This window comes from Rhinolophus hipposideros (assembly GCF_964194185.1).
Source record: "Rhinolophus hipposideros genome assembly, chromosome: 6".
Taxonomy (NCBI): domain Eukaryota; kingdom Metazoa; phylum Chordata; class Mammalia; order Chiroptera; family Rhinolophidae; genus Rhinolophus; species Rhinolophus hipposideros.
The window spans coordinates 37,276,361-37,302,243 of record NC_138052.1 but is presented as its reverse complement, the minus strand read 5'-3'; the positions used below and the strand labels follow the sequence as shown (position 1 = coordinate 37,302,243).

General features: G+C 37.1%; 2 protein-coding genes across 17 annotated transcripts in view; one reads left to right on the top strand and one right to left on the bottom strand.

The window, feature by feature from the left end:
* The window catches only part of PKP4 (plakophilin 4), a 230,928-nt gene extending 224,917 nt beyond the window's left edge, over positions 1-6,011 (bottom strand). For 4 of the 6 annotated variants that reach the window (XM_081052556.1, XM_081052559.1, XM_081052560.1 and 1 more), the window contains exon 1: positions 5,703-6,011. The gene's annotated coding sequence lies outside the window, so the exon portion shown is untranslated. Of the gene's footprint in view, positions 1-4,621; positions 5,400-5,702 lie in introns of those variants that run through there. The other 2 variants (XM_081052557.1, XM_081052558.1) reach the window with 2 other exon arrangements.
* A 152-nt stretch (positions 6,012-6,163) lies between these two features.
* Positions 6,164-25,883, top strand: part of CCDC148 (coiled-coil domain containing 148) — a gene marked incomplete at its 3' end in the record, with an annotated part of 459,403 nt that continues 439,683 nt past the window's right edge. For 4 of the 11 annotated variants that reach the window (XM_081052570.1, XM_081052568.1, XM_081052569.1 and 1 more), the window contains exon 1: positions 6,192-6,502. In XM_081052570.1, coding sequence (XP_080908696.1) covers positions 6,478-6,502 — 25 coding nt within the window. In that variant the 5' untranslated portion in view covers positions 6,192-6,477. Of the gene's footprint in view, positions 6,503-25,883 lie in introns of all 11 variants that reach the window. The other 7 variants (XM_081052573.1, XM_081052565.1, XM_081052574.1 and 4 more) reach the window with 6 other exon arrangements.

Below are 25,883 nucleotides of genomic sequence, written 5' to 3'. Positions count from 1 at the left end.
GATGGATAATCATATTGATTAAGATCACAGAAAGCAAGCCAATAATTTGCCTGGCATAGAGTAGATACTACAGAAAGCATCATAAGTACCACAATGTAAAAATAAAAATAATGACTTATATATAATTAGTGCTGCCCTGAACCAGGCGCTATTATAAGTGCTTTACATGTATTAACTCATTTAGTCTCCACAACAACCATATAAGGTGGACACATTTATCATTCTGTTTTATGGATGAGCAAAATGAGATCCAGAGAATTACATAACTTACCAAGTTATACATCTAGCAAGTGGAAGAGCCAGAATTGAACTATGAGAGTCTGGCTGCTAATCACTACTCCTCACCCCCTTAATGGCACTTGTCATGGGTTTCACTCAATGTGAGGGTGAAATCCTAAGGACTTTCCCTGGCCTAAGCTGGGGTGGGGGAGACAGCAAAACCTTGAAGACACTACGTTTTTATCCCTTCTTCTCACTTCCCAAATGATAGTTTAAAAAAAGAAAGAAAAAAAAAAAAACTATTTAAGATGAACATGAAGGAGATTCAGAAGTCTCAAAAGAGAATCCCAACTTCTTTTGTTGCTATGATTTAAGGTAAGGGGGCACAGGACTGATTATTACATGAATGCTTAAGAAATCTCTTTTTTTTCTTAAAAAAATAAAAGACACTGAGGATCTGGGAACTTGAGCTGAAACATATCTTAGATCAATGCAATCCAAACTCTGCATTTTTAAGAGGAGGAAGCTATAACCCAAATGTTAAATGGTTTGTCGAAGTCATAAAGTTTAGTGACAGATCTCCTAATTTCACCTCCCTCTCATGTCTGCAATTTAAGAGCTTACAGTGGACCAGAATTTCAGACACCACCTACTCAGTCTCTTAAAAGTCTATTTGTAAATAGGTTGTGGGTGTCTATGAAAAACTGTATTCCAGGTTCCAGGCCAGGCTCCCAAAGCCTGCATAGTACTCTGATAGTCCCATTTCAACTACGCATTTTACCTAACAACTTTTATAATATGGTTTTATGACAAAAACCCAAATCCAGTTTAAATCCAACCTGGAACACTAGCCACCAACTTTTCTATATTCTATGTAAGTGGCCGCTGAATATGGGCTTTTGTTGCCTGTCCAAGCGGAGGGATGCATTAGTGGTATGTGTGTGTGGGGGGGGATGCAGACAGGGAGGGAATCCAGATTAGGGAAGAGTAGGATAAACACTCGGGTATTTGCAAACCATTAAATTTATATTTAATACACACAATAACTATAGAAGTCAAACTTGCCCTGGCTGTTGAAAAAAGAGGGTTACTCGTTCCCCCAACTCCCTCCATTCCCACCCTTCATTTGTGAGTTCTGGACTCGGTGAGGGCTATATGATATATCTGCCTACAGGGATTGGCATCTCCACAATCAGGGGGCATTATTTGATTCAGGAAAAATGCCTCACAATGATATGACTTAAAATAATTCAGACACTTCCACATTTTAATTTATATATTTTATAGTACTAAAAATTTACAATCCAATCTCTAAAGATATTTTATTATCTGCTATCAATCATTGTATATGAGCCATAGTAAACTGTAACATTATCAAGACTACGAACAATAAAATGATCAGCAAGGTAGCCAACATGTATTGGTGTATCAAATAAAAGTCAATCTAAATTATAAAAAGAAAAAAACAATGACAGATGGAATATCTGTGGCATTCTAAGCTTAGTTGAAGTGTACCATCATGTAATATCCCCAATTTAGTTATGGTAACATTGCCCCCCCAAAAATGAACATAATTCCACTGAATTATTAAAGTGGCAACGTGAGCAACACTTGAATATCGTACAACTTCTCAGCTGAAGCCAGACAGCACATAAATTACTGCTATTTGTGACTGAGGATGTGATCTCTTTACTCTTAAGGAAGCCTGTCATTTCTTACTACTGGACATCAAACTAACCAGCTGACTGGTATCACTGGCAGTATTTGAAGCATTACATTCAGATAGGCGTAAAGTTTTGTTTCCTTTCTCTGTTTGCAACTATTTGTAGTTCCAGTTTGCGGGTGAAACAGTGACTTACTTTCCCAAACATATCCAATCCACTGGTGTTATGTTTCAGATTCTTCTTCCCCCTTCAGTGCAGGAAAGGCACTACAAAACCACCTAATAAACTGAATTATCTCCCAGGACACGGAAGGCATGAAGGCAACTTCCCAAAGTGACATACAATTCCATGGATGTTTATGCCCAAGAGTAACACTAGAATAACCTTTACTTGATCTTCCAGTTAAGAATGATATCCATTTTAGAATTAAGCAATTTAGGGATTTGCTTCTTCATTGATAGAAAAAAACATTACAGTAAAGAGAATTCTCAAAATATCTTAATATTTCAAAGCAAGAAGATGAGGGACTGGACTTACCAAATGAGCTGGCATCATCTAGGGTATGAAAATTCTCTATTTAAATCAATTCCTGATCAGCAGCATGGAAATCATTCAGTTCTAAAATTGGCAATAACTGGATTTTTAAAAATTAAATGGATTTAAAATTTTTAATTAAATTTATGTTCTTAATTTGCATAGCTCAGAAAAGAAAGAAAATTGCATTTCTGACTTTATATAGAAACTTAATCCAAATACTCAAGGTCATTCGATTGTTAAACTTTTCATTAAACTGAGTTTGGTAGTGGTTTCTTTAAATTCAAATTATGATATTAGAATAATCCACAGAATGAGATTTTGGTTTATTCAGCTTGCAAATGCAACACTAACACACATATTTTTCTGGATGAATGCCAGCTGCCCCTATTTTCTGCTTACCTTCTCTTTTGCTTTCATCACTATCCTGCTCCCTTATCTCCATCCAAAAACAATATGTATAAGAATTATGGTAACTGGACATTTAGTTTCCCAATTCAGAATCTTCAGTATAACATATAAAACATGAAATGCAGCACCTTCTCCTTATATAATAGTGGGGGGTGGGGAGGAAATATACTTAGTCAAAACACAGTACATGTTGTTTTCAACTGTGGATTATCACCTGTTTAAAAACTTCCTCTCTTCAAATATCTATAACAATAGAATACATTTCTAACTGAAAGCCTACCTTTACTTGAATGGGTAAAACTTTACTTGCACAGCCAATCCTGTATATGCATATCTATATATTGAATGGGCTATTTCAATTTCTATTGTAACAGAAACTAAATGTGCTTTTACTTCTAATCTTCCCATCAAATCAAATAAGCACGTGTTAAACTCTGCTGTAATATGATATTGTTACATAACAAGTTTCCTGTTGGCATCTACAAACACCTTTCAATATCCTACAGTGTTGCTAACTCTAATTAAGAGTTCAACCTCTCAATTAGAAGGTCTACTATTATGGACATACCTGAAAAACAATGTAGCAGCCAAAACACACAACCTTTCCCAGTGCAGTTTTTTTCCTTTTCTATTTCTCCTTTCCATTAGGTCCTTAACTAAAAGGTGCTCATCTTATGCTTTTCAATGTCCTTGATCCACCCAAAGTGAGTGCTGGAAGATAGCTAGACAACCAACTTATTATAGTCCTGAATCTGATACAAAATAACCAAGTGTGGAGAGGCTTATAGTAAACTCAACCTCCAAAGCAAACTGTGTCAAATAAACGAACACATTGTATGCTTTTCAACATCAGAAACACTTATTTTAAACACCCGTTGTTCTCATTTCAGGTTGCCATTTTCCATAACTGTTACACAGGCATCAGAAAGATACTTCAATACCAATATACTGCATTGAAAAAGAGAAGCAGTCTTCTACCTGCCCTTTTAAACTAAAAGAATCTAAGACCAATTCTAGAAAATTATCTTCTGTCAAAAATTTGCTTTTCTTCATTAAGGAAAATAAAATTTAACCAAAAATGTATACTGATCATTATTGATTTTACACAGTAATAATTACCATTCTTTAAAAGTTGTAGGGCTGTTAATTTTTTTTCCCAAACTCAGTAATAAAAAAAAAAGAACTGCGACCTCAACTAATAAATTACATCTTTAAATATACATGATTGTGTTGTCCCAGTGTTACTTTCAATGGTAACTGACACGCCCCGAATTTAACTGTACCAGACAGTTCTATCTGTCCCATCGCTGACCAAACACTGCTTCTCTGTTTCTATTCATTATATATTATAAGAGGTCTAAACACAGCCCAGTATGACAAGAAAAATTACAATTCTTATGACAGCAAAGCGATGCATTCAAGATCTCTTTTGCAGTACATCCCAGTCCATGAGCATTAACAGACATTTTTTGATAGAGCTAAAATACGTTGGCTGCAAGCTCATTACTCTAAGAACCTTATGCACCCTTCCCTGCAGGTTTCCATAAAACCCCCGGAAAAACCAGGCACGATTAAAACCTTGCAAACCAAACTTGCCAAGAACCGTGTGCAATGATCGATAACCTTAGCTACACTGCCACTGGCCCCAAATTCACGGTCCTGGAAACCAATGCAGCAAAAAAAAACAAACGAAAGGCTTAGATGAAGCCCAGCAGAACTGCCGCGCTTCCCCTCCGCCGCCCTCGCTGCCGCAGGGAGAGGCAAGGGGAGGAGAGGAGTGAAGCGAGCCTCACCAGCTCCAAAGAGGCTCCGGTGACCTCTGAGTGCGCGGCGGGAGCTGGGCCAGGAAGGCTCTAGTGCAGCCGCGGCGGGCCCTCCGGACTATGCCCCTGGTGCATTCCTCGCATTCCTGCACAATCTGTCGCCCGCCGACGAGCCCGCGGCGTGCGTCCCCCCCGGACACACACCTGCCTCCTGCTGCTCCCCGAGCGGCCGCGGCCGCCGCGGCGCCTCCAGTGCCCGCGCTCGCTGTTTGTCGCACTCGGCCGACGCGCAGCCAAAGCCCGGGCCCGGGGCTCATCCCCTCGCTTCCCCGGTAGGGGGTCAAAAGGAGAGGGCCGGGCAGCCCCAGCGCCGGGCAGGGACACCCGATCCGCCAGGGAGGTGCCGCAGCTCCACTTCGACTACGGGCAGGGAAGGGAGGAAGCGGCGGCGCAGGGGGATCGCCGGGGCAGCTCGGGGCCGGGCACCGCGAGGGGGGGAGCGCGAGCCGACGCCGCGGGGAGAGCAGGGCGCACCGGGCAGAGCCGGTGGGCAGGACCCGCTGGAGTGCGGGGCTCCGGGGGCACACGCGAGACCGCGCGGCAGCGGGGGCGTGGGAGGGAGGGCACAGAGCCAGGATGCAAGACCTGGGGCGGGAGGGATGGACAGACGGCCGCGCAAGCCGGGCACGGCGGGCGCCTCGGGGCGTTGGGGGCGCGCGGCGGCGTGCCAGGCGGGCACACGTCCCGGAGGGCGCGGCGTGGCGCCCCAGGCCAGGGCTGGGGGCTGCGGCTCAGAAAAGGCCAAGGTGGGGAGGGGTCTCGCGCGACACGTAGGGGAGACCCGAGGACAGGAATCACCGGGAAAAGCAAATGGAGGGTGAAACTTGTGCGCCTGCCGGGGGGAGGGGAGCAGGCGGGCGAGTGCGGGCAGGAGCACGAGGCGGGGCAGGAAAGCCGAGGCGGCCGCCAGGCGGTGGGGACGGAGTCCCGGGAGGCAGGCGCCCGTCCCCGCGCCCCTCGCAGGCAGGTCCCGGCGGGGGCGCGAGCGGCCGAGGGCCGGGGGTCTCGCGGGCAGGAGTCTCCGCGCTCTCCCGAGAGCCCGCACACTTACTTTCCAGGATAGGCAGCGGCCGTCGTCGCTCCGGGGATCGGGGACAGCAATGCCGAGGGGTCGCCCCTACGGCACCCGAAAAATTAAAAAAGTGCCGCGGCGGAGCGGCTGCCCGCCCCTCCCTCCCCCACCCGCCCCCTCCCCCGAAGCGGCTCTCCCACCACCCCCGGCGGCGGCGGTGGCCAACTTGCCCCTCTACCCGGTGCCCATGGTGCCGCCTCTGCGGCCGGCAACGACACACTCAGCCCCGGAGCCCCCTCTGCCGCCCAGAGGTCGCCGCCGCCCGCCCAGCCGCTAGCCCGCCTGCCCAGCCAGCCCCGGGCTCCCGGGAACGTCAGCACGCCGCCGTCCCCAGACCGGCTCCCCGCCAACCCCATTGGTCGGAAGGAAAAGGCTGGCCCTCCCTATTGGCCCGGCCCTCATATTGAACGGGCCAATGGGAACTGCGGTTTCAGGTTGCCATAGAGACCGATGCTGTTAAGAGCGTGAGGGCCTGGAGAAGGTGGAGAGTGAGGAGGAAGGTGTTGGTGGCTTTGGGAGCCGGAGGCGGGGTGGGGGAAAGAAGTACAGGGGGATTCCCGGGAGCTGGCTTTAACATGTGGCGTAGCTTTTGCTTTGCCTTTCTGTCCGCTCCAGCAATGAAAGGTAGGGTTTGCTCCTGGCGTCAAAGGCTGTAACAGCTGAGCCCCAATCCTTGAAGGTGAGAGCCTTGGAGGTCGTTCCCTTTTCCCGCGTCTGGGGAGCCCCTGAGGCTACGCCCATTGACCCTAGAGATATGAGTGCAGCTTCTGCTTCTCCAGGTGAGTTTGCTCCCCACCCCTTAAATCGCTGCTTCCTCCTGACGTCACTGAAACTCCTGAATGCTACTTGTTCTTCCCAACCACTCCTTGCCTAGGGCGGATCTTGCCTCTAATTTTTGGGTCTTCAAACTTACAGTCCTACATAAAGGAGATTCAAAAAGGATTGCCTTTGGATGATAGTTCGGTAAGGAAACTGACATATTGTATGTCCTAAACTCAACACAGAAGATAATGTGTTCCCTGCTTCCCAAAGCAATCCTCTAATCTCTGTGTTGAAGGATATTTATTAAACACCTATCTCTGTGTGCTTTCTGCACTATGAGCTGACAGATGTTTGCTCTTTCCCTTAAGAGGTTACAGGGTGGGGAAGGCAGGTGACAGAGTCAATCCGTGTTTCTAATGATTTCACAAGAGAGTGAAGGAAATAGATTACAGTTGATGGATTTTGTTTTCTGGGTATTTTCCAGATGATGTCTAAATTTGATGGAAAAAACAACAACACTGAGCCATGGAATCAGTACACACAAAAATCTTGATCTTTAACAAATCTCTTCTTTTACTGAAAGTTTCGTTGTGCTTGTTTGTCAATACCAACTGTTTTTGGTAAATAGCTTTCATATTTAGATACTGGCTACTAAAATGAGATTTCATTAATATATTAGGCTTTTAAGCATTACATTGCTCTATCACATAGCCACTAATATTCAAAAGGTTCCTTCTTTTGGTGATTTTGCTGTTTTTTTTTTATACCAATCTCTTTAGTAAGAAGACTGTTTATGTTACTGCCCCTCCAGCTGGGGCTGACCATATTGTTAGAAAAAGCTAATAGGATTTTGGAAATTACAAGTACTTTGTTGAGAGAAACGAATTAATGCTTCAGCAAACTATATGTCTACTTACTGTCCAGAACTTTAAGGTGATAATATGCTTTGCTGTTGTTTTTTATCTTACTGTAGTTGAAGATTACAAACATAGATAAGAATTATTAATGTGGTGCCTTGATTGGAAAAATATCTCTCACAATTTGTAGTAATATTTGAACTTAGTTGACAATCCTATGCAGAGTTTGGACTGCAGAACAAAACAACTGAACATGTGAGTGTTCCCCCTAGTTTCAGAGTTGGGAAGGAATCCCCAGGGGCCATGGAATGCAATCTCATGCTTTGCCATCATGGAAATTAGATCATCATGCTTTTTATTTCTGGCTTTCTTTTGTGTTTGTTTATAGGAGAATAGAAAAGGTAAAATGCAATTTTTTAAATAAATGCGACTTATTTTTAATGCACTAATACGATACCAATGATTTAGTTTTTTTCAAAAAATACTATTAGATGAAAGGGAGATGTGTCTAATGAAAAGAAAAAAAAATGATATATGTATCCCTTTTTCTTGCCTTAGGCTAGCATGGAAAAAATAAAACAAGAACCAATTCATTTTTTTTAGTCCAATAATTTTCTTGTATTTTTCCCAGGTCACATGTTTGAAGAGTGTTTTGATATTGTGTATTTCATGTTTGTAATGATTAAAATGTTACTAACATCCACCATGATTATTGTCACCTAAAATGTTTTCATTCAACATTATTCTTTTCATAATTGTTGAAAAGTGTCTTTTGAACTTGCTGTTGAACTACTAGATAAGGTTAAGACATTTTATTCCACTATAAGTGTATGCTATCCATAGTTGGCCAGGTCTTCACTGATTCTCTAAATTCCTTTCCTCATCAGTAGGGTGATCAATTATGCAGGATGCTTATCTAGGGACATTATCCAAGGCACTTCTCCCAAACCTGTCCTATTTCTGCTGTCCTTAAGCTCCCACTGTACTTGGTCTTCTAGTTCTGCAAACGATTTTGCCTTTTCTTTGACTGAGGCATCCACCATGAGCTTCCTCAATTTAACTTTACTAGACCTCAGTCTCAGTTTTTAAACTTCATCACTTCCTTCAGTCCTGGCTCAGAAGGGGTGTCTATACTTCTCTTCTAAGCTCATACTCCACTTGTGCTCCTAAACATGGGTCATTCTTCTTCCTCCTCCAGAATGTTGCTCTGCTGATTATAATTTCTGTCTTCGGTCATGTGTTCCATCCTTTAATATTTTTTTTTCACTGTGCCTTAAGTATCTGACTTTTTATAAAACCACCTTCCTTCTGTTCTACCTCCATCTCTATCTGTTGGCCATTCCTTTCACCAAAAAACAGTCTGAAGGGAATTTCTCAGGGCTTCTATTTTTATCATCCCCAATATTCTGGCCCTTGACTATAACCAAAATGATTCTGAAGATTCAAAATCCTAACTCATTTTGCCTAAAGGTTTCTCCTACAAAAGTGCTCTTTACTTGCAAATTGCAGTGCCTGAAGTCAAGATTTCTAGTGAAGGTTAGAAACCATTGTCTTCCACCCTGAGGGTCCATAGAAATGCAAATGTGCCTGAGAAGGTGAAGCTTTTACTTGTTAGCTGCACTACCTGTGTGGGACTAACTCCTGGTAATTAAGAGTGGGAAAAGGGGCCTAGAGCAAATCAGATTAGAAATAAGGAAGAGGGGTCTCTACTCAGGCTGACTGGGGCCTAGGGCAAGTTATAAATGTTGGAAAGAAGGAAGGAGTTTGGCGAGCTCCATCCTCAAGAACAAATGTAAACAGCAAATCCAAGGAAACTTTTTAGTGACCATCCCAGAAAGAAGTCAACCTGAACCTTTCATGATTATGAAAACTTTGTAACTTTCCAATGTTTGTTGTTTTCATATTAACAGAGGCTGCAAGGAAAAGGGGGGAGCAGGAACACCATATCTTCTCATTTTGGATGTATATAGAGAAGGTGAGGGCAGTAAAGATAATAACTCCAAAAAGTACGCTGATAGCTGCTACTGGGTTTTTTGTTTGTTTTATTTTTAAAAGGTATGTTAAAACATATAGGGTGCAAATTAAGGAAAGAACACAATGAAATAAACTGGTCCTAAAGAGATCTTAGAGTTTAGTAGTTCTCTAGATTTCAGAATTGGCCATGCCTCACCTCCAGTCCATTCACTGAACATGTAAATCCTCCCCTGCCCTTAGAGCCCAGCCTAATAGTTACCTGTAAAGATTTTTCTGAAAATTTCCTGACCTTACCCCACAGTGGAGAGGATGATTTCTGCTTTAATATATTACGGTGGCACTTAACACTCTGTATCCAATGTTATACGTATCTCTGTGAGCTTTCTCTCCTACAATAGGACACATATCATGGTCATGACTGTATCACAGTGCCTTAGACTACGGAAGTGCCTCTCACACTAAGAAAAGCTAACGTTCATTAAACCTTTTATTTAGTCCTTAGCAGAATTGACCTTCCAATAATGAAAAAGTAGAATCAGTAATATTGGGAGGTAATTAGAAAAAGATGGGACCAGAGTTCCAAAGTGGAAAAGTGAGATAATGTGTGGCAGAGTGGAGTAGAGGTTTTTGCCATGTAGCCTCCTAAAAGAGAAAGGCCTCAGATCTTACCTCTACTGGGACTTATCTGGACCCCTCTATGAGGGAGGGGACCTATGTGAGAAGGACTGATGTGCTTTGGCATCAAGTTATATTCAGAGCTAAGGCTATAAAATTCTGTGCATGGGGGAAAGCAGTTGAAACTCAGCTTTGTCAAGCAGGTTAAATAAGGGTTACCTACATTTTTTCCATTTGAAACATTCAAGATATTCTGCCTTTTTTGAACACAGTACAATCCTGAGAATTTAACAACTTCATAAAATCAGAAAGGCATCAAATATCTGGTAGATATAACAGACCTGTTTCCAGGTATTTATCTCCACAACCCTTGCAGTAGGTAGCCCTGCATGGGCTCATGGTCTTCCATCTGGTCCGTGCTACCAGCCTTGATGGGGACCTGATTCAAACGTAACCAATTCATAGGCTGACAATTGACCCACAACCTGTAACAGTGCTAATCAGATTTTTCTTCTGGGAATTTGGCATTGAGAAACAGACAGCCAGAGAGAGCAACTGCCTTGGTCCTGATGTTTTCTGGGTTCCTATTCTACCCATGAAAGCAGAATAAACTTCATTTTTTATTCCATAAGATTTATGTTTCTTTCTTTTTCTTAAATTAAAATTTAACGGGGTGACACACAATGTGATATATAGATGATGTATTACACAATGGTACACCTGAAAGATTTCTATTGCTTTTATTTACCCCTAAGCCATTCTTTCCATGGTTTGCCTTTAGTGAGTCTCTCACTAAAATATTATGCAAGTATTTCACAATAACACAAAACATATATTATGACCATCTCATTGGACCATGATGAGCAACAGTCTAAAAATTTCTAACAAGCAAAGAATAGAAAATGAATGATCTGTCTAGTTGCAAACATTGTCAACCTAAGTTGAGTAAAATAACTTTATTTATTGTGGTGTCTATTCCTCCCGACTCCACAACCTCAAAGCCTTGTATTCTTCCCCTCTGAGTTCTTCTCCTTTGAAGTTGAGAGCAGGAAGTTGAGAAGATGAGCAATATGATTGTTTTTTCAAGGTCGAATCATTTTGCTACACCATTGGTATCGAAAGAATGTATTGGAATTTATATTTATTTTATAAATTTATACTAATTTTTTTAGGAACCAGGCTTTAAAATAAAAATAAAATCAGAAGATTTACCAGAGACATTCATGTCCCCCATTGCAGGGGAAATAGATTATGAAGTTTAAGATCCAGCAATTTAAAAAAAGAAAAAAAAAAGCCTCTCGGGAGAAAACCAAACTTTCCCCAAAATTGCTATAATATTTTTTTCTAAACTATCCAGTTTTCAACAAATTAACATGAGACATGCAAAAAAAATCAGGAAAGTATAACCTATATTCAGGAAAATGTATAAATATGCTGAGTGGGCCAGCTTATTAGATTTAGTTGACAACAAATCCAATACAGCTACTGTAAATATGTTGAAAAACTTGAAAGAAAAATGACTAAACAAGTAACATCTCTCAATAGAGAAATAGAAACTGTGGGGAAAAACCAAATGGAAACTCTAGACCAACAGAAACTATCCAATCTGAAGAACAGAAAGGAAAAAAAAGGCTGGAGGAAAATGAACAGAGACCCTGAAAGTTGTAGGATAGTTTGGAGAACAAAAAGGAAAGGAGGGTTGGAAGGGTATATAAAAAAATATTTAAAGAAGCAATGGCCTAAAAGTTCCCAAATTTTATAAAAATTTTAATATACAAATCCATGAAACTCAATAATCATAAATAGAATAAACATAAAGAGAACCAGAACTAGGTACATCATAGACTGATGAAAGACAAAGATGAACAATTTTGAAGCAACAGAGAAGAACAACTCATCATGTACAAGGGAACAACAACAACATTAATAGCTGCCTTATAAGAAACAAAAGAAACCAAAAGGCAGTGAAGGACATATTCAAAATGTTAAAAGAAGAAAAAAATCTCAATCAAGAATTCTACATCTATTAGGTTGGTGCAAAAGTAATTGCGGTTTTTGCAATTGTTTTTAACCTTTTAAACGACAATTACTTTTGTACCAACCTAATAACAAAACTGTCAAAAATGAAGGTGACAGTCCTCATAAATGAACCGATGTTGAAAGTATGCTAATTGCTGTGTATAATCCATACAATTGTCAGCTTTGAATGAAGCCCAAAACTAAAGAAGGCAGACGCAAGGCACCAGACAAGTCAACAATTAATTTGCTTTCGTAAAGCAGCTCTTGACTCAGTTCCAACCCTCGATATCGAATGATCACCACACTAAAATACTATTTAAAATACTAAATTTAAAGTTCTTTTCCCAAAATAAATTATTGGAAAATATGACCTCATTATTTTCTTAATTCCAAAGCTTTCTGTGTGCTTCATAAAGGTGGCAATAAGATGACCAAAGCAGTAGCAAAGAGAAAATAAATCACCTGCTAAAGTTCTCCCCACATCCTATCATCCAAGTATGGTACTTGGCCCTATCCATTCCTGGGGCCCTGCTTCCTTTATACACCAGTTCAGCTCGCTGTTATCACAGGATTTGCAACTGGTTGCAGCTTCTGGTTGGACTAGGGGAGCAAGTCAACAGCACGTGCTAGTACGTTACCATGTCAGGAACCAGAAGTCAGGAATTGTTCTACTTTGCTGGAATTTAATAGATTTTTTAAATAAAAATGAAATCAAGAAAATAAATGCAGAAAAGCAATTAACAAGATCCAACATCCATTCATATAAAAATGCTCAACAAATTAGCAATAGAAAAGCATTTCCTCAATCTGATAAAGTACATTTATAAAAAAGTCATATCTGACCTCACATTTTGGTAAAAGACAATGCTTTCTTCCTAAGGTTAAAAATAAAATGGTGTCCACTCTCATGTCTTTTATGTAAGACTGTACGGGAAGTTTTAGCCATGTAATAAGGGAAAAACTAAATTAAAGGCATGTAGATTGGAAAAAATAAAACTGTCTTTATTCACAAATGACATGAACCTATACATAGGAAATCCTAAAGAATTACAAAAAAATAGTAGTAATACTAGAAGTAATAAATGAATTTAGCAAAGTTATAAGATACAAGACCAATATAAAAAACAAACAAAAAAATCAGTTGTATTTTTGTATCCTAGGAACTAGCAATTTGGAAATGAACTGTAGAGGACAGTTCCATTCATAATAACATGACAAAAAGGAAAAAAATTAGAAAAAAAGTATAAGTTCTCTCATAAATAGATTCAGTGTGATCCCTATCAAAATCCCAGCAAGCGTATTTTGCAGAAACTGACAAGTCAGTCTTAAACTGAACATACATAAGAACAATATCCCCCAAACAACAAAACAGAAGGAATTACAATATTTAAATTTAAAACTTACTATAAAGTTACAATAATAGAACATAGTATTGGCATAATAATAGGCATTTAGATCAATGAAATAGGATAGAAAGTATAGAAATAAATCCTTACATTTATGTTGATAGGTTCTTTATAAAGATGCCATGGTAGTTCAATGGGGAAAGCCATGTCTTTTTAAGAAATGCTACTGGGGCCAGAAGGTGTTGGCATGAAATATTCAAAGTGGATATTCCAAATCTTGGAAAACCAAGATTACTCTACCTAGCAAAGCTATCTCTTAGAATCAAAGGACTCGGAAAGAGCTTTCCAGACAAGGAAAAACTGAAGGAGTTTATCATCACCAAACCAGTATTACAAGAAACGTTAGAGACTTTTTCAAGAATAAGAAAAAAGATAAAAAAAAATATGAATAATAATATGGCAATAACTGCTTAGCTATCAAGAAATGCTTTAAATGTAAATGGATTAAATGCTCCAATCAAAAGACATAGGGTGGCTGACTGGGTAAGAAAACAAGACCCTTACATATGTTGTCCACTAGAAACTCACTTCACATTAAAAGACACACACACACACACACACACACACACACACACACACACACACACACACAGAGACTGAAAGTAGAGAGGTGGAAAAAAGACATTTTATGAAAATGGAAATGAACAAACAAAAAAAGCTTGGCTAGCAATACTTAATACCAGATAAGATAGACTTTAAAACAAAGGCTATACCAGGACAAAGAGGGACCCAGTAATCCCATTTCTGGGTATTTATTCAAAGAAACCCAAAGTGCTACTTGGAGGGGACATGTGCATCCATATGTTCATTGCAGCATTCTTTACAATGTCCAAGATGTGGAGGCAGCCTGGGTGTCCATCAATGGAGGAATTGTTAAAAAGGAGAGAGACAGAGAGAAAGAGAGAGAGCAAGAGAACATATATACAGTAGAATATTACTCAGCCATATGAAATCTTGCCATCTGCCGCAATATGGATAGACCTAGAGGGTATTGTGCTGAATGGAGTGAGTCAGACAGAGAAAAACAAAAGTGACATGATTTCACTTATATGTGGAAGCTAGAGAACAGAATAAATGAGCAAACAGAACAGAAAAAAGCACATAAATACATAAAGCATTTTGCTAGTTGCCAGATTTGGGGGTGGAGGGTGGGAAGATATTTGAAGTAGGGGAGGGGATTCAGAGGTACAAATTGGTAGTTATAAGATAGTCATGAGAATGTAGAGTATAGCATGGGGAATATTGTCAGTAGTATTGTAATAACTACATATAGTATCAGATGGGTACTGGATTTATTAGGGTGATCACTTTGTAAGTTATATAAATGTCTAATTACTGTGTTGTACACCTGAAACTAATATAATATTGTATGTCAACTGTTATTAAAAATATTTAAAAAAAGAAATGCTGCTAGGATCATTAGACAACTATATGCAAAGCAATGAACTTATACTCATACACCATACAGAAAAATTAACTCAATGTACTTCATAGACCTCAGCACTCAAATTATAAGACTTCTGGAAGGAAACATAATACAAAATCTGTGACTTTTTTTAGGCAACGATTTCCTAGAGATCTGCATCATGATCCATTAAAGAATAAATTGATAAATTGGACTTAATAAAAAATAAAAGTTTTGTCCTTCAAAAGAGAGTAAGAAAATGAAAAGACAATCTATGGACTACGAAAGAATTATTTGCTAATCATAATCTGATAAGTGACATATCTAGAATATGTAAAGAAATTCTAAATTTCAGAAGGAGGAAAGCAACTCAATTAAAACTGTGCAAAATATTTGAATAGACATTTCACCAAAAAGTTATACAAAAGATTAGTAAACACATGAAAATATGTGCAACATGATTAATCATTAGGGAAATGCACACTAAAAGCACAATACAATACCACTACACAACCACTAGAATGAGGATAAGCAAAAGATGTGATATTGCCAAGGATGTGGAAAACGGGAAGTCTCATGTATTCTGGAAAACCATGTGAGAGTTTCTTAAAAATATAAACCAATTATAAACCAGCAATTCTAGTTTTAGAAATCTACTCAAACAAAGACGTATGTCCACATAAAGACTTTTACATGAATAATAGCAGTACTATTCATAATAGAAAAAAATATTAGAAATAATCCAAATGTCCATCAACTAATGATTAGATAATTTATGGCACAATGGATTAATATTCAGCAATAAAAATAATGAACTACTGATACATGCTGCAACATGGATAAACCTCCAACATATTATGCCAAGAGGAAAAAAGCCAGGCACAAATTGGTATTATGTTGCACTTCCAAAAAAAGAAAAAATATAGAGACAGAAAACAGACCAGCTATTATCTTGGGCTGAGATAGGAATATGGAATGCAAGTGGTTATGACAGAAATTTTTCAGGTGACAGAAATGTTCTAGAAGTGAATGGTGCTGATGGTTGCACAATTTAGTTTTATGAACTTTATAAATTTATACATTTATTTGAAATAATTACATTGTACTCTTAATAATGGATGTATTTTTGTAGAATGTAAATTAGATCTCATTAAAGCTATTACAGATAAAAATTTTAAAAATGACATAAGCACATCATCTTAAAACTTTCATATATGAGCACTTAGTAAATTTGGAAACAATTTTCTAACATGATGGAAAATCTTCCAAATAGCATTTCAGTGGATTTAGACCCCACTTGTTAAACATTAAAGAAAAAAAAAACTTTGCAAGGAAAACTGATTGATACCAGGGAAGTCAGAACTTTACTAAAGAAAATGACTAAACTATAACTTTGTGTAATTAATGAATGGAATTGAAATTTGAGTATCATAATTGTGTACATGAAGCCAATGTCGCACTACTTCCATGTCTGTTTTTGCAGTATCTGTATTAGTTATTACAGCCTTTATAACCAAGTATGGGAATGATCTGAACTTAGACTTTGAATTCTTCTACGATCATGTACTAAACCAAGATTTTCAAGGTTATGCAACATTTTCCATCGCATAACTCTCACTAAAATTTATTTAAATTATCAACATTATATATGGCAATATTTTTTTGTACTTATTGATTTTTCTATATTTGTGTTTTTTTCATTTACATAATGCTAGCACAATATCACACTTAAAGAATTTATACTAAATAATTTTAGAAGTGTGTGCTCAAAGATGTTCAGTAATAGAGGTATGTGTTTGAGAATGTTTGGAAACCTCAGCTTTGCAATATCTTTAGATAAAATGTATGTTCTTTCCTTCATATTTTGGTTTGTTTGTTTTTGTTCATTTTTAAGTTTCTCTCTTCTGTGTTCCCCAGGTAGTAGGAATAAATCTTTGAAGACTACATTTTCATCTTTTTTTTCTCTTTTCTTTGTCTTGAAGATCACTTAGATCATTTACCTCAAATAAGACACATTTCTTTTTTTTTTTTAACATTTTTTTAGACACATTTCGATCTATAACATCATCACAGGTGCTGATCATTATCATGGTCTAACCTGAGTGAAGTCAGTGAAATCTCAAGTGGTATTGAGAAGAGTATTCTTTTGACACATCCAAATGATGTAAAAGTGAGACATAAGTAAAAAATGTACAATAAAAAAGAAGACTCAAGAAGTTGCTATAAAGTAGAAAATTTGAGAAAAGAAACAAAATTTACCCACACAGAATTAATGGATTTTTATGGTCAATAGAAAACCTGATTTCAAAATCCTAGGCTTTCAATGATTTACTGTTTGACCTTGCAAAAGTCACTTATTTTTCCACTGCCTCTGCCCCACATATGAAAGTGAGGCTTAGTATACTTTTCCATTCTCATAAACAGTAATGGTTAACTTTTAAAGTTAAAAAAATGTAAAAGTGCGTAAACTTACGAACTTTTAGTATGAGCATGCTACTGTACCTACATCTGAACATAAACCAAAGGGTGTTTGGTATATAAGAATTTATCTCAGAAAAGGATTCCTCATTTCCACTTTACGTTAAGTTTTCTTTTTGCTTTGTTCCTTCTATTTGTCACCATTAGGTAAAAAATGTCTTTATTAACTAACATAGTCTGAACTACCATAGGTAACATAATCTTCAGCATTTTATTAACTTCTTGTATATCTCCCTTTTCTGAAGCCTCTATATACAGTTTTCTCATAGGCTTATGTTAGGTGGTATATCATAATCTCATTGGTCAAATATACTTAAATTTAATGTTTTAATCCAATGTTTTTTAAACGATCAGTTTTCTAAAATCATTGAATTTTAGAGCTGGAAAAAAAGCTTAGAGATTACAAACCAGCATGGATACTGACCATATAACTACTAGCCTAAGACTCTTTCCATTCAACCTTATCAATCTCTCTAATAAAAAAGAATTAATATCACTTACATATTTCACTGTGTTTGATATGTGTGTGTGTGTATGACTAAATTTTCCAAAGCTAAGATAATGTCAATTTAAAAATTTTATAAGGATAAAACAATAGAGGAAAAAATATGCAGTTATACCAATAATTCTCTTCCTTGCATTTATAAATGACTACTTTATCTACATTGCTCTCCTACAATATTATTTGTCTACTGAGAAGATGATACCTTCAGGTATTTTTGTATTTAATCTTTAGTATGTATACAGTGCAGTTATTTTTTATGTTCTTGGAATTGAGTCAAAACCCTAATGACTCCTAGTTCTGTGTTTTAAACGCTGACGAACTGTGTTTGATACAGTTGGTGGAAGAGCACTGAGCCCAGTCAGGAAGTCTAGTTGGGTTCTAGCCTTCACTTGCTCCTTCAAGTCTTAGACAAAGCAATTAATCTCCCCCGCCCTGTGTTTACTGATCTGTGAAATGCATCAGACTAAAATCTTCCCTGGGTTTAGATTAATTCATTTAGAAAATGAAATGGTGAATGATCTCATTCTAAGTTTTGGCTTTGTTTTCTTTTGAAAGAAAATGTTTATCACTTTGTTATAGCCCTAAAGTCTATTGCCATCACCTTCTTTGTTTTCATTTTTCCATAAACTCTCTTTCGAAAGACTTCCTTTTTCTTTGTTCAAAATTTACCTCTCCTCTTAATTCCCACTTTTATCTTGCCTTCCTTTCCCTCCCCAGGACCTTATTTTTACCTTAACAGGGGAATAGCTGTTTGAAAAAAAAAAAAGAAAGACAGAAAAAAGCATGAGAGAGGTCCACTTCTACGTATGTTGAGAAGCACTATCTGTGAGTTGTCTCCCTTCCTGCAGAGGGAGTAGAACAGAGAAGTCACGCGCATGGGCTGTGGAGCCAGACTGCCTTGGGTGCGCATCTGGTCTCTGCCCCTCAGCAACTGCATGATCTTGGACCTCAGTTTCCTATTCTGCAAAATAGGAACAGCAGTGTTACCCAAACATTAGTGTGAGAATTAAATGAATCAAAATAGATGAAGGTTTTAGGATAGTCCTCGGCTCATAGTAATTGCTCAATTAATGTTGGAGATTATTGCACCCCTCTCTCTATTGACCCTCATAAAATGTAATCACTTCAGCACAGGCTGAAAGAGGACACAGTACTGCTGAGGCACAGGAATAGCTCTGGGTGAGTTGAATGCTGTGTTCTTACAGTTCAGGGGCCTTTTGTAACTCTATTCCCGACTCCCTGCCCTTTGCCTTCCAAACTTCTGGGATGTAAATGTTGGGCAAAAAGTATGATAAAGAGGAAGACTGGCATGATTTGCAGGTAATGTGCCTTTCATTTAATTTACGACGACATATGGTTACTCTCTAAGTAAATTGTCTGTTTGAAATGTAACTTTTTGCTTTCTGTCACAATTCTGAACTAGCATGCCATAATTATTATACTTTAAGATGGTAAAGAAAATAATCTCAAAATGTGTCCTTTGGGCAGACCTATTTATATAACACTCCATTTGAGAAATAGCACCGATAAAAACGATTCTTAGCAAAGAATATTAATTGATGAAAACATTTCTTTACTAACAATGTAAGGGAAGCAATCTGTTCTTAGCTCTTTCCAACTATAAAATAGAATTGGCCATTCATGAACAAAAGCCAATTAAATTTATTTTCATTGCTACCTTTTACAAATTTTTGTTTTTGACAATGGGGTCTTTTAAATTTTTCAAACAGATTTTTAAAATAAACAGCTCTTTTAATAAGGAAAAGGCAGACAAATCTAATAGCAAGATTTAGATTTAGGTGCAAAGTGTAGTTTCCACCTCAAAATTTAACTATATGACTTATTTTTAAAGAAGGGGTACTTACCCATTCTGATTAAGGAGTCCCATTCGCCTAATGTTCTATAAAGTGAGCATAACAAATATGTCACATAAAGAATAAAAGCACAAGAAAATATTTTTGACTGGTAAAAAGCCAAAATTCTGTAGCATTTAGAAAACTCGTGTTGCGCATACCTGATGAACATGGAAGATATTGAATCTAGAAAAATCAATGAATATTTCACATTTCTTCACACTCTTCTAGGATGGACAGAAAACAATATTAAACAATATCTTTTAAAAAGTACATGTACTTTTTCCAGTATTTATTGAATACTACTCAATAAAGCACTTGGGTTTGAAGCTCACAAAGAAATGTATCGACAAAAGTAGGAATTTAAATTCCTAAGACATAGGATGTCACATAGCAAAGAGTTTATCTTTTAATAATCTTCAGCATATTTTATTTCAAATACTAACATAAGAGGAAAAGTCACATATTACATGATCATGTAAGAAATTGGTATACAACTCAATAAAAAAATCCAATTAAAAAATGGGCAGAGGAATTGATAGACCATTTTCCAAAGACATACAAATGGCTAACAGGTACATGAAAAGGTTCTTAACATCACTAATCATTGTGGAAATGTCTATGTATATTTTTGGATTCAGTATGCTATTTATTAAGGAGTTTTCTATGTTTGTTCCTGAGAGACATTGGTCTGTAGATTTCCTATAATTTCTTTTATGGTTCTGGTATCAGGCTAATGCCAACCTTATAAAAAGGTTTGGGATATGTTCCCGTCTCTTTTAATGTCTGAAGGTGTTTGTTTATGATTGGCATTATTTATTCCTTAAAAGATTAATAGAATTTACCCTGGAATGTTCTGGGCCTGGAAGTTTGTCTTTCAGAAGATTTTTAATAATTCATGTAATTAATTTAATAGATGTAAGGCTATTCAGATTTCTGTTCTTCAGTAATTTTCGATAATTTGTTGTATTCAGGAATTTGTACGTTCCACCTGAGTTGTTCTTGGCATAAAGTTGTTTATAATATAGTCCCTTGTTATTCTTTCAATATGTATCTGGTCTCTAGTGATGGCCCTTTTTTTCATTTCTGATAGTGATAATTTATATCTTCTTCCTGTTTTTTCAATCAGTCTAAAAGTTTATGAGTTTTACCAATTTTTTTCAAAATTCTACATTTATTTAAAGTCCACATTTATTTTCTTTAGTTGTCTAGTTTCTGCTTTAGATGTTGACAAACTATAGCTCAGTGACCAAAATCCAGGCCACTACTTAATTTTTCAGATAAAGTTTAGCGTCACCGTACTTATTCATTTACCCAGTGTCTGTGGCGGCCTTCACATTTACAACAACAGGGTTGAGTAATTGCAACAGCGATCCTATGGTCTGCAAACTTTAAAATAATTATTCACTGGCCTGTTACGGAACAAGTTTTCTTCTTCTATCCTATTTAATTGGTTTTTTCTCTTAATTCTTTTTTTTCTATGCTTACTTTGGGATAATTTGCTCTTTTTCCTACTAATATTAGTAGTTGAGGCTATCGCCTTTCCTCTGAGCCCTGTTTTAAGTGTAATCCACAAATTTCACTTCATTGTAGTTTCATGTTTATTCAATTCAAAATATTTTCTAATTTCCTTTGTCATTTCTACTTTGACCCATGGGTTATGTAAAAGTGTCTTGTTTATGTTAACAACCCAAATATTCATCAACAGATGAATATATAAACAAATTGTGGTATACACATGCAATGGAATACTACTACTCAATAAAGCAAGGAAGGAATTGTTGATACACATAACATAGAAGAAAGCCAACATAATTATCCTGAATGAAAAAGTAAGTACAAAAAGTACATATTTTGTGATTGTATTTACATAAATCTCTAGAAAAATGCTAACTAATCTATAGTGACAAATGCAGATCAGTAGTTTCTTAGGGGTAGAAGTGTAGAGAGGGACAGAGGGACTAATGACAAAGGGCATAAGAAAAGTTTTGTGGGGTCATACATATGTTCAGTGTCTTGATTGTGTCTGGTAATGGTTTCATGGGTATTTGCATATGTCAAAATTAAGGTGTATAATTTATGTGGAGTGTATTGCATGTCAATTATACTTCAATAAATCTGTTTTTAAAAGAATGTTAATTTTGAAATATGCAGGGATTTTCCAGTTGTTTATCTGTTATTGATTTCTAATTTAATTCTGCTTAGAATTTGATTCTGGTCAGAGAACATACTCTATATGATTTAACACCCTATACATTTTCTGACTGTTTTAAACCCGAAAATGTGATCTCCCTTGGTTAATTTTCCATTTGCACTTAACAGTAAACATCTATTCTGCTACTGTTAGTTGGAGTGTTCTAAGAATCTCAATTAGATCAAGTTGGTTATAGTTTTCAAACCTTACAACTGATTATCTATTTTGCATCAACTACTTGGAAAAGGAGTTTTGAGTTCTCCAGCATTAATTGTGGATTTACTTATTGTTTCAAGTATTCCTGCTTTTGTTTCATGTACTATGAAATTCTATTACTGGATTCAAACAATTTTAGAGTTGTTATCTATTCCTCAAGAACCAACCCCTTTATCATTAAGAAAACTCCTCCTAATCCCTGGTAATACATCACGTTCCAATCTCTTATCTGATATTAATATAGTCACTCCAGATTTCTTATATTTATTTTTACAAGGTATATCTTTTGCCACTCTTATACTTTAAAAATATATTTATATATTTAAGGTGTATTTTTGAATAGCATATAGTTGTGTGTTTTTTTAATCAATGTGACAATATCTGCCACTTAATTATAGTGTTTAGATCATTTACTCTTACTATACTTATCAATATAGTTGGTTTTAAACCTACCATTTTGCTCTTTGTTTTTCATTTGTACCATCTAGTCTTTGTTCATTTTCTTTGCATTTTTCTGCTCCTTTGGATTAATTGAGTAGCTTTTAGTATTCTATTTTTATCACTACTATGAGATTATTAGTTATGATTTTATAGTTATTCCTCTAGGATTTAACTCATTGCAGTCTATATTCAATAATATTTTCTCTGTTTATCCATTGTATATGATCCTTATCTCACAATATTTTCATTTCCCTCCTGCTATTATGTGCTATTATTATAATTCCTTTTTTAATCACATATGATGTAAACAGCACTATATATATTTATCATCTGGTATCATTCTTTTTTTTCCTGTAAAACTTTATGTAACATTTCTTGTGGTGCAGTTCTCCTGGCAACAAACTCTTGGCTTTTGTTTGTCTAAAAAATTCTTTGTTTTGCCTTCGTTCTTGAAAGATATTTTCACTGTGTGTAGAATTTTAGGTTGACAGGTTGTTGTTTTTCTTTGTTTTAATCTAGCACTTTATAGGTCTTGTGTCATTGTCTTCTGATTTATATCATTTCTAACAAATCTGTGATCATTCTTATCTGTGTTCCTCTGTATACTATGTGGGTTTTTATCCCTCTGACTGCTTTTAAGACTTTCGTTTCAAGACTGGTTTTCAGCAATTTGATTATTATGCCCCGGTGTGGTTTTATTCAAGCTTCTCATGCTAGGGGTTCGTTGGAATTCTCAAATCTGTGGTTTTATCATTTTCTTCAAATTTGGAAACATTTTGACCCTTATTTCTTAAAACATTTCTGTTTCTCACTTTCTTCGAGGACTCCACTTACATGTATGTTAGTCTTCTTGATCTTCCACAGACCATTGAGGCTCTGTTGGTTTTTTGTTTTCCTTTTGGTCTTTTTCCCCCACTGTGCTTCATTTTAGATAGCTTCTATTTTAATATTTTTAGCTCTAGAAATTAAATTTGATTCTTTATCTTGCTCTCTTTTGTTTGTTTTCTTTTAAACTCTTGAGCATGTTTACAGCATTTATTAGAGCTTTTTTCAAGTCCGTTAATACTAATCCTATCATCTCTGTCATTTCTGTATCTGTTACTATTTACTAACTTTTATTTTGTTTATCGGTCAACTTTTTTCTGCTTCTTGGTATTTCTAATGCTTTTTGAGTGGCTACTAGACATTGTGAATGTTATATTGTCTTGATTTTTGCTGTCTTACTTTAAATTAGTGTTGGGCCTTGTTTGGCAAGCAATGAAGATTTGTGGATCAGGTCATGGCTCGTTTTTAAGGTTTGGTAGAATGAATGCTGAGTAGACTTTCGCTAAACAAAAATTTAGCCTTATTCCTAAGACATAACTTCCTGGAGTCTCTACTGAATACCCAGGGTGATTAACAAGGGCTTTCCACTCTGGCAGGTCAAAAGTAAAACATCACCCATCCCTGTGTGAACTCTAGTAGCTGCTCAAATTACATATTCTCATTTACCATTTGCTTGGACTTGGAACTATTTCCCCTCTTAGTATTCAGCAAAGACTCGAGAAGAACCATATGCAGACTCACAGAGCTGATTTTTCTGCATAACACCCTCCTTTTTGGAGCTCTGCTTCACAACTTAGCTTCCCTGACTGCCTATCTCTGACTCATCAAGCCTACTGATGCTTGAGAAACCCTCTTCTTATTGCATGGTCTAGAATATAACTCCAGGCTGAGAGCCAGGGAAATCGTGGGTCCCACTCAACTTGTTTCTCTTTTCTCAGTGATCACAAACATGTTCTTCCTGTTCCTCAATGTGTGAAAATATGGGTTTCATATATTTTGTCCAGTTTTCTAGTTGTTTACTGTGGAAGGGTAAGCCTAGTTCTTGTTACTCCACTGGGTCAGAAGCAGAAGTCTGATTTGTTATTCTTATTATTGTTGTTACTATCTTAATTCTTTAGAAAAGCTTTTCAACAGTTTGCCTTTTTGTGTGTGTGTATATGCTTATGCATTGGATATTGTTAGCTCCTTCCTTCTTAAAAGATTGTCTTCCACTGGCTTCTAGAACGCATACTTACCTGATTTTCCTCCTTCCTCTCTTGCCATTTGTAAGATTCCTTTTCAGGCTCATCCTCTACCTGGGCATTATTATCTTATTATATCTTAGAATTTGTCAAGGTTTAGTTATAGATCCCTTTTCCTTTTTATCTCATGTTCTCTCCCTGGACCATCTCAGCTCTAACAACATTAAAGGTCACCAAGGACCCTCAGCCTTCTATCTCCAGCTGAGACCTCTCTTACATACTCTAGACCCTCCTACCTGCTTGGATGTCTCTAAGGCAACTCAAAATCAAGTTGATAAAATTGTGATCTTCTCACCTTCCCTAACCCTCACCCCCAAACCTGGTCTTCTTCCAGTGAGTTATACCTCCATCTTATCTAGTTGTACTTGGCAGAAGCCAGGGAGAGAGCTGGAACTCTTTTCTTTCCCTTGTTCCTCTGCCATCCCCAAATATGCCTTGTGTTATGTGGACAACACATTATGTTATGTGTTGTCCCAGCAGCAAGTCCTGTCAGTTTTGCCTTTAAATTTTTTTTCATTCCATCCATTTTTCACCATAGCCACTGAATTAGCCCAAGATAAGTATCATTTCTCATCTGACATACTGTAGCAGTCTCTTAACTGGCCTCTGTATAGTCCCCTCTAATCATCCACCCAAATCAGTTCTCAATACATCAGGCTAAAGTGATTTTCCAAAATGGAGACCTAAGCATGTCACCTTCTTCAATGGATATTCATTGATTTTAAGATAAAGACCCTAAACAAGGCATAAAAGGCTCTACATGTTTTGGCATTTGCCTACCTCTCTGCTTTCTCTTACCACACTACTCCTCAATCTATTCCCGAGTCACACTGGCTTTTAGTTTTTGGAAGATGTCCCCTTTCTTCTTGCCGTAGGATCTCAGCGTATGCAATTGCCTTTGTTTGGAATGTACTTTCCCGCCTTCAAATCACACCCTTTTCCAGGTTAATTAATATTATTTATCTATAAATTTCAGCTCATGCCATCTCTTCAACAAAACCTTCCTTTCCCTTTAAACATGCATTTTGTATATACTTGTATAAAACTAATGATGTCACTGCCACTTTGCCCCCCGTTAAAATAAGCTTTATATCTTCAGCAATAGGCACTATATAAATATTTGTTGAATGAATGAATGAGTCAATGATTGTCTTTTTATTTTTATGGAATCGTGAGCATGATAGATCCTAAATGGACTTTGTTGACCACTTTATTAAGCATTATCTAATGTACATCATTTCATATATTCTAAATGACAATTCATTTATAGTCTTAAAAATAAGAATAATAACATTGAAGGTAATAGCATAGAAGAATTTAATTTCAAATAAACTTTCCTTATGAGAACAAATTTTTAATTTTTTTAAAA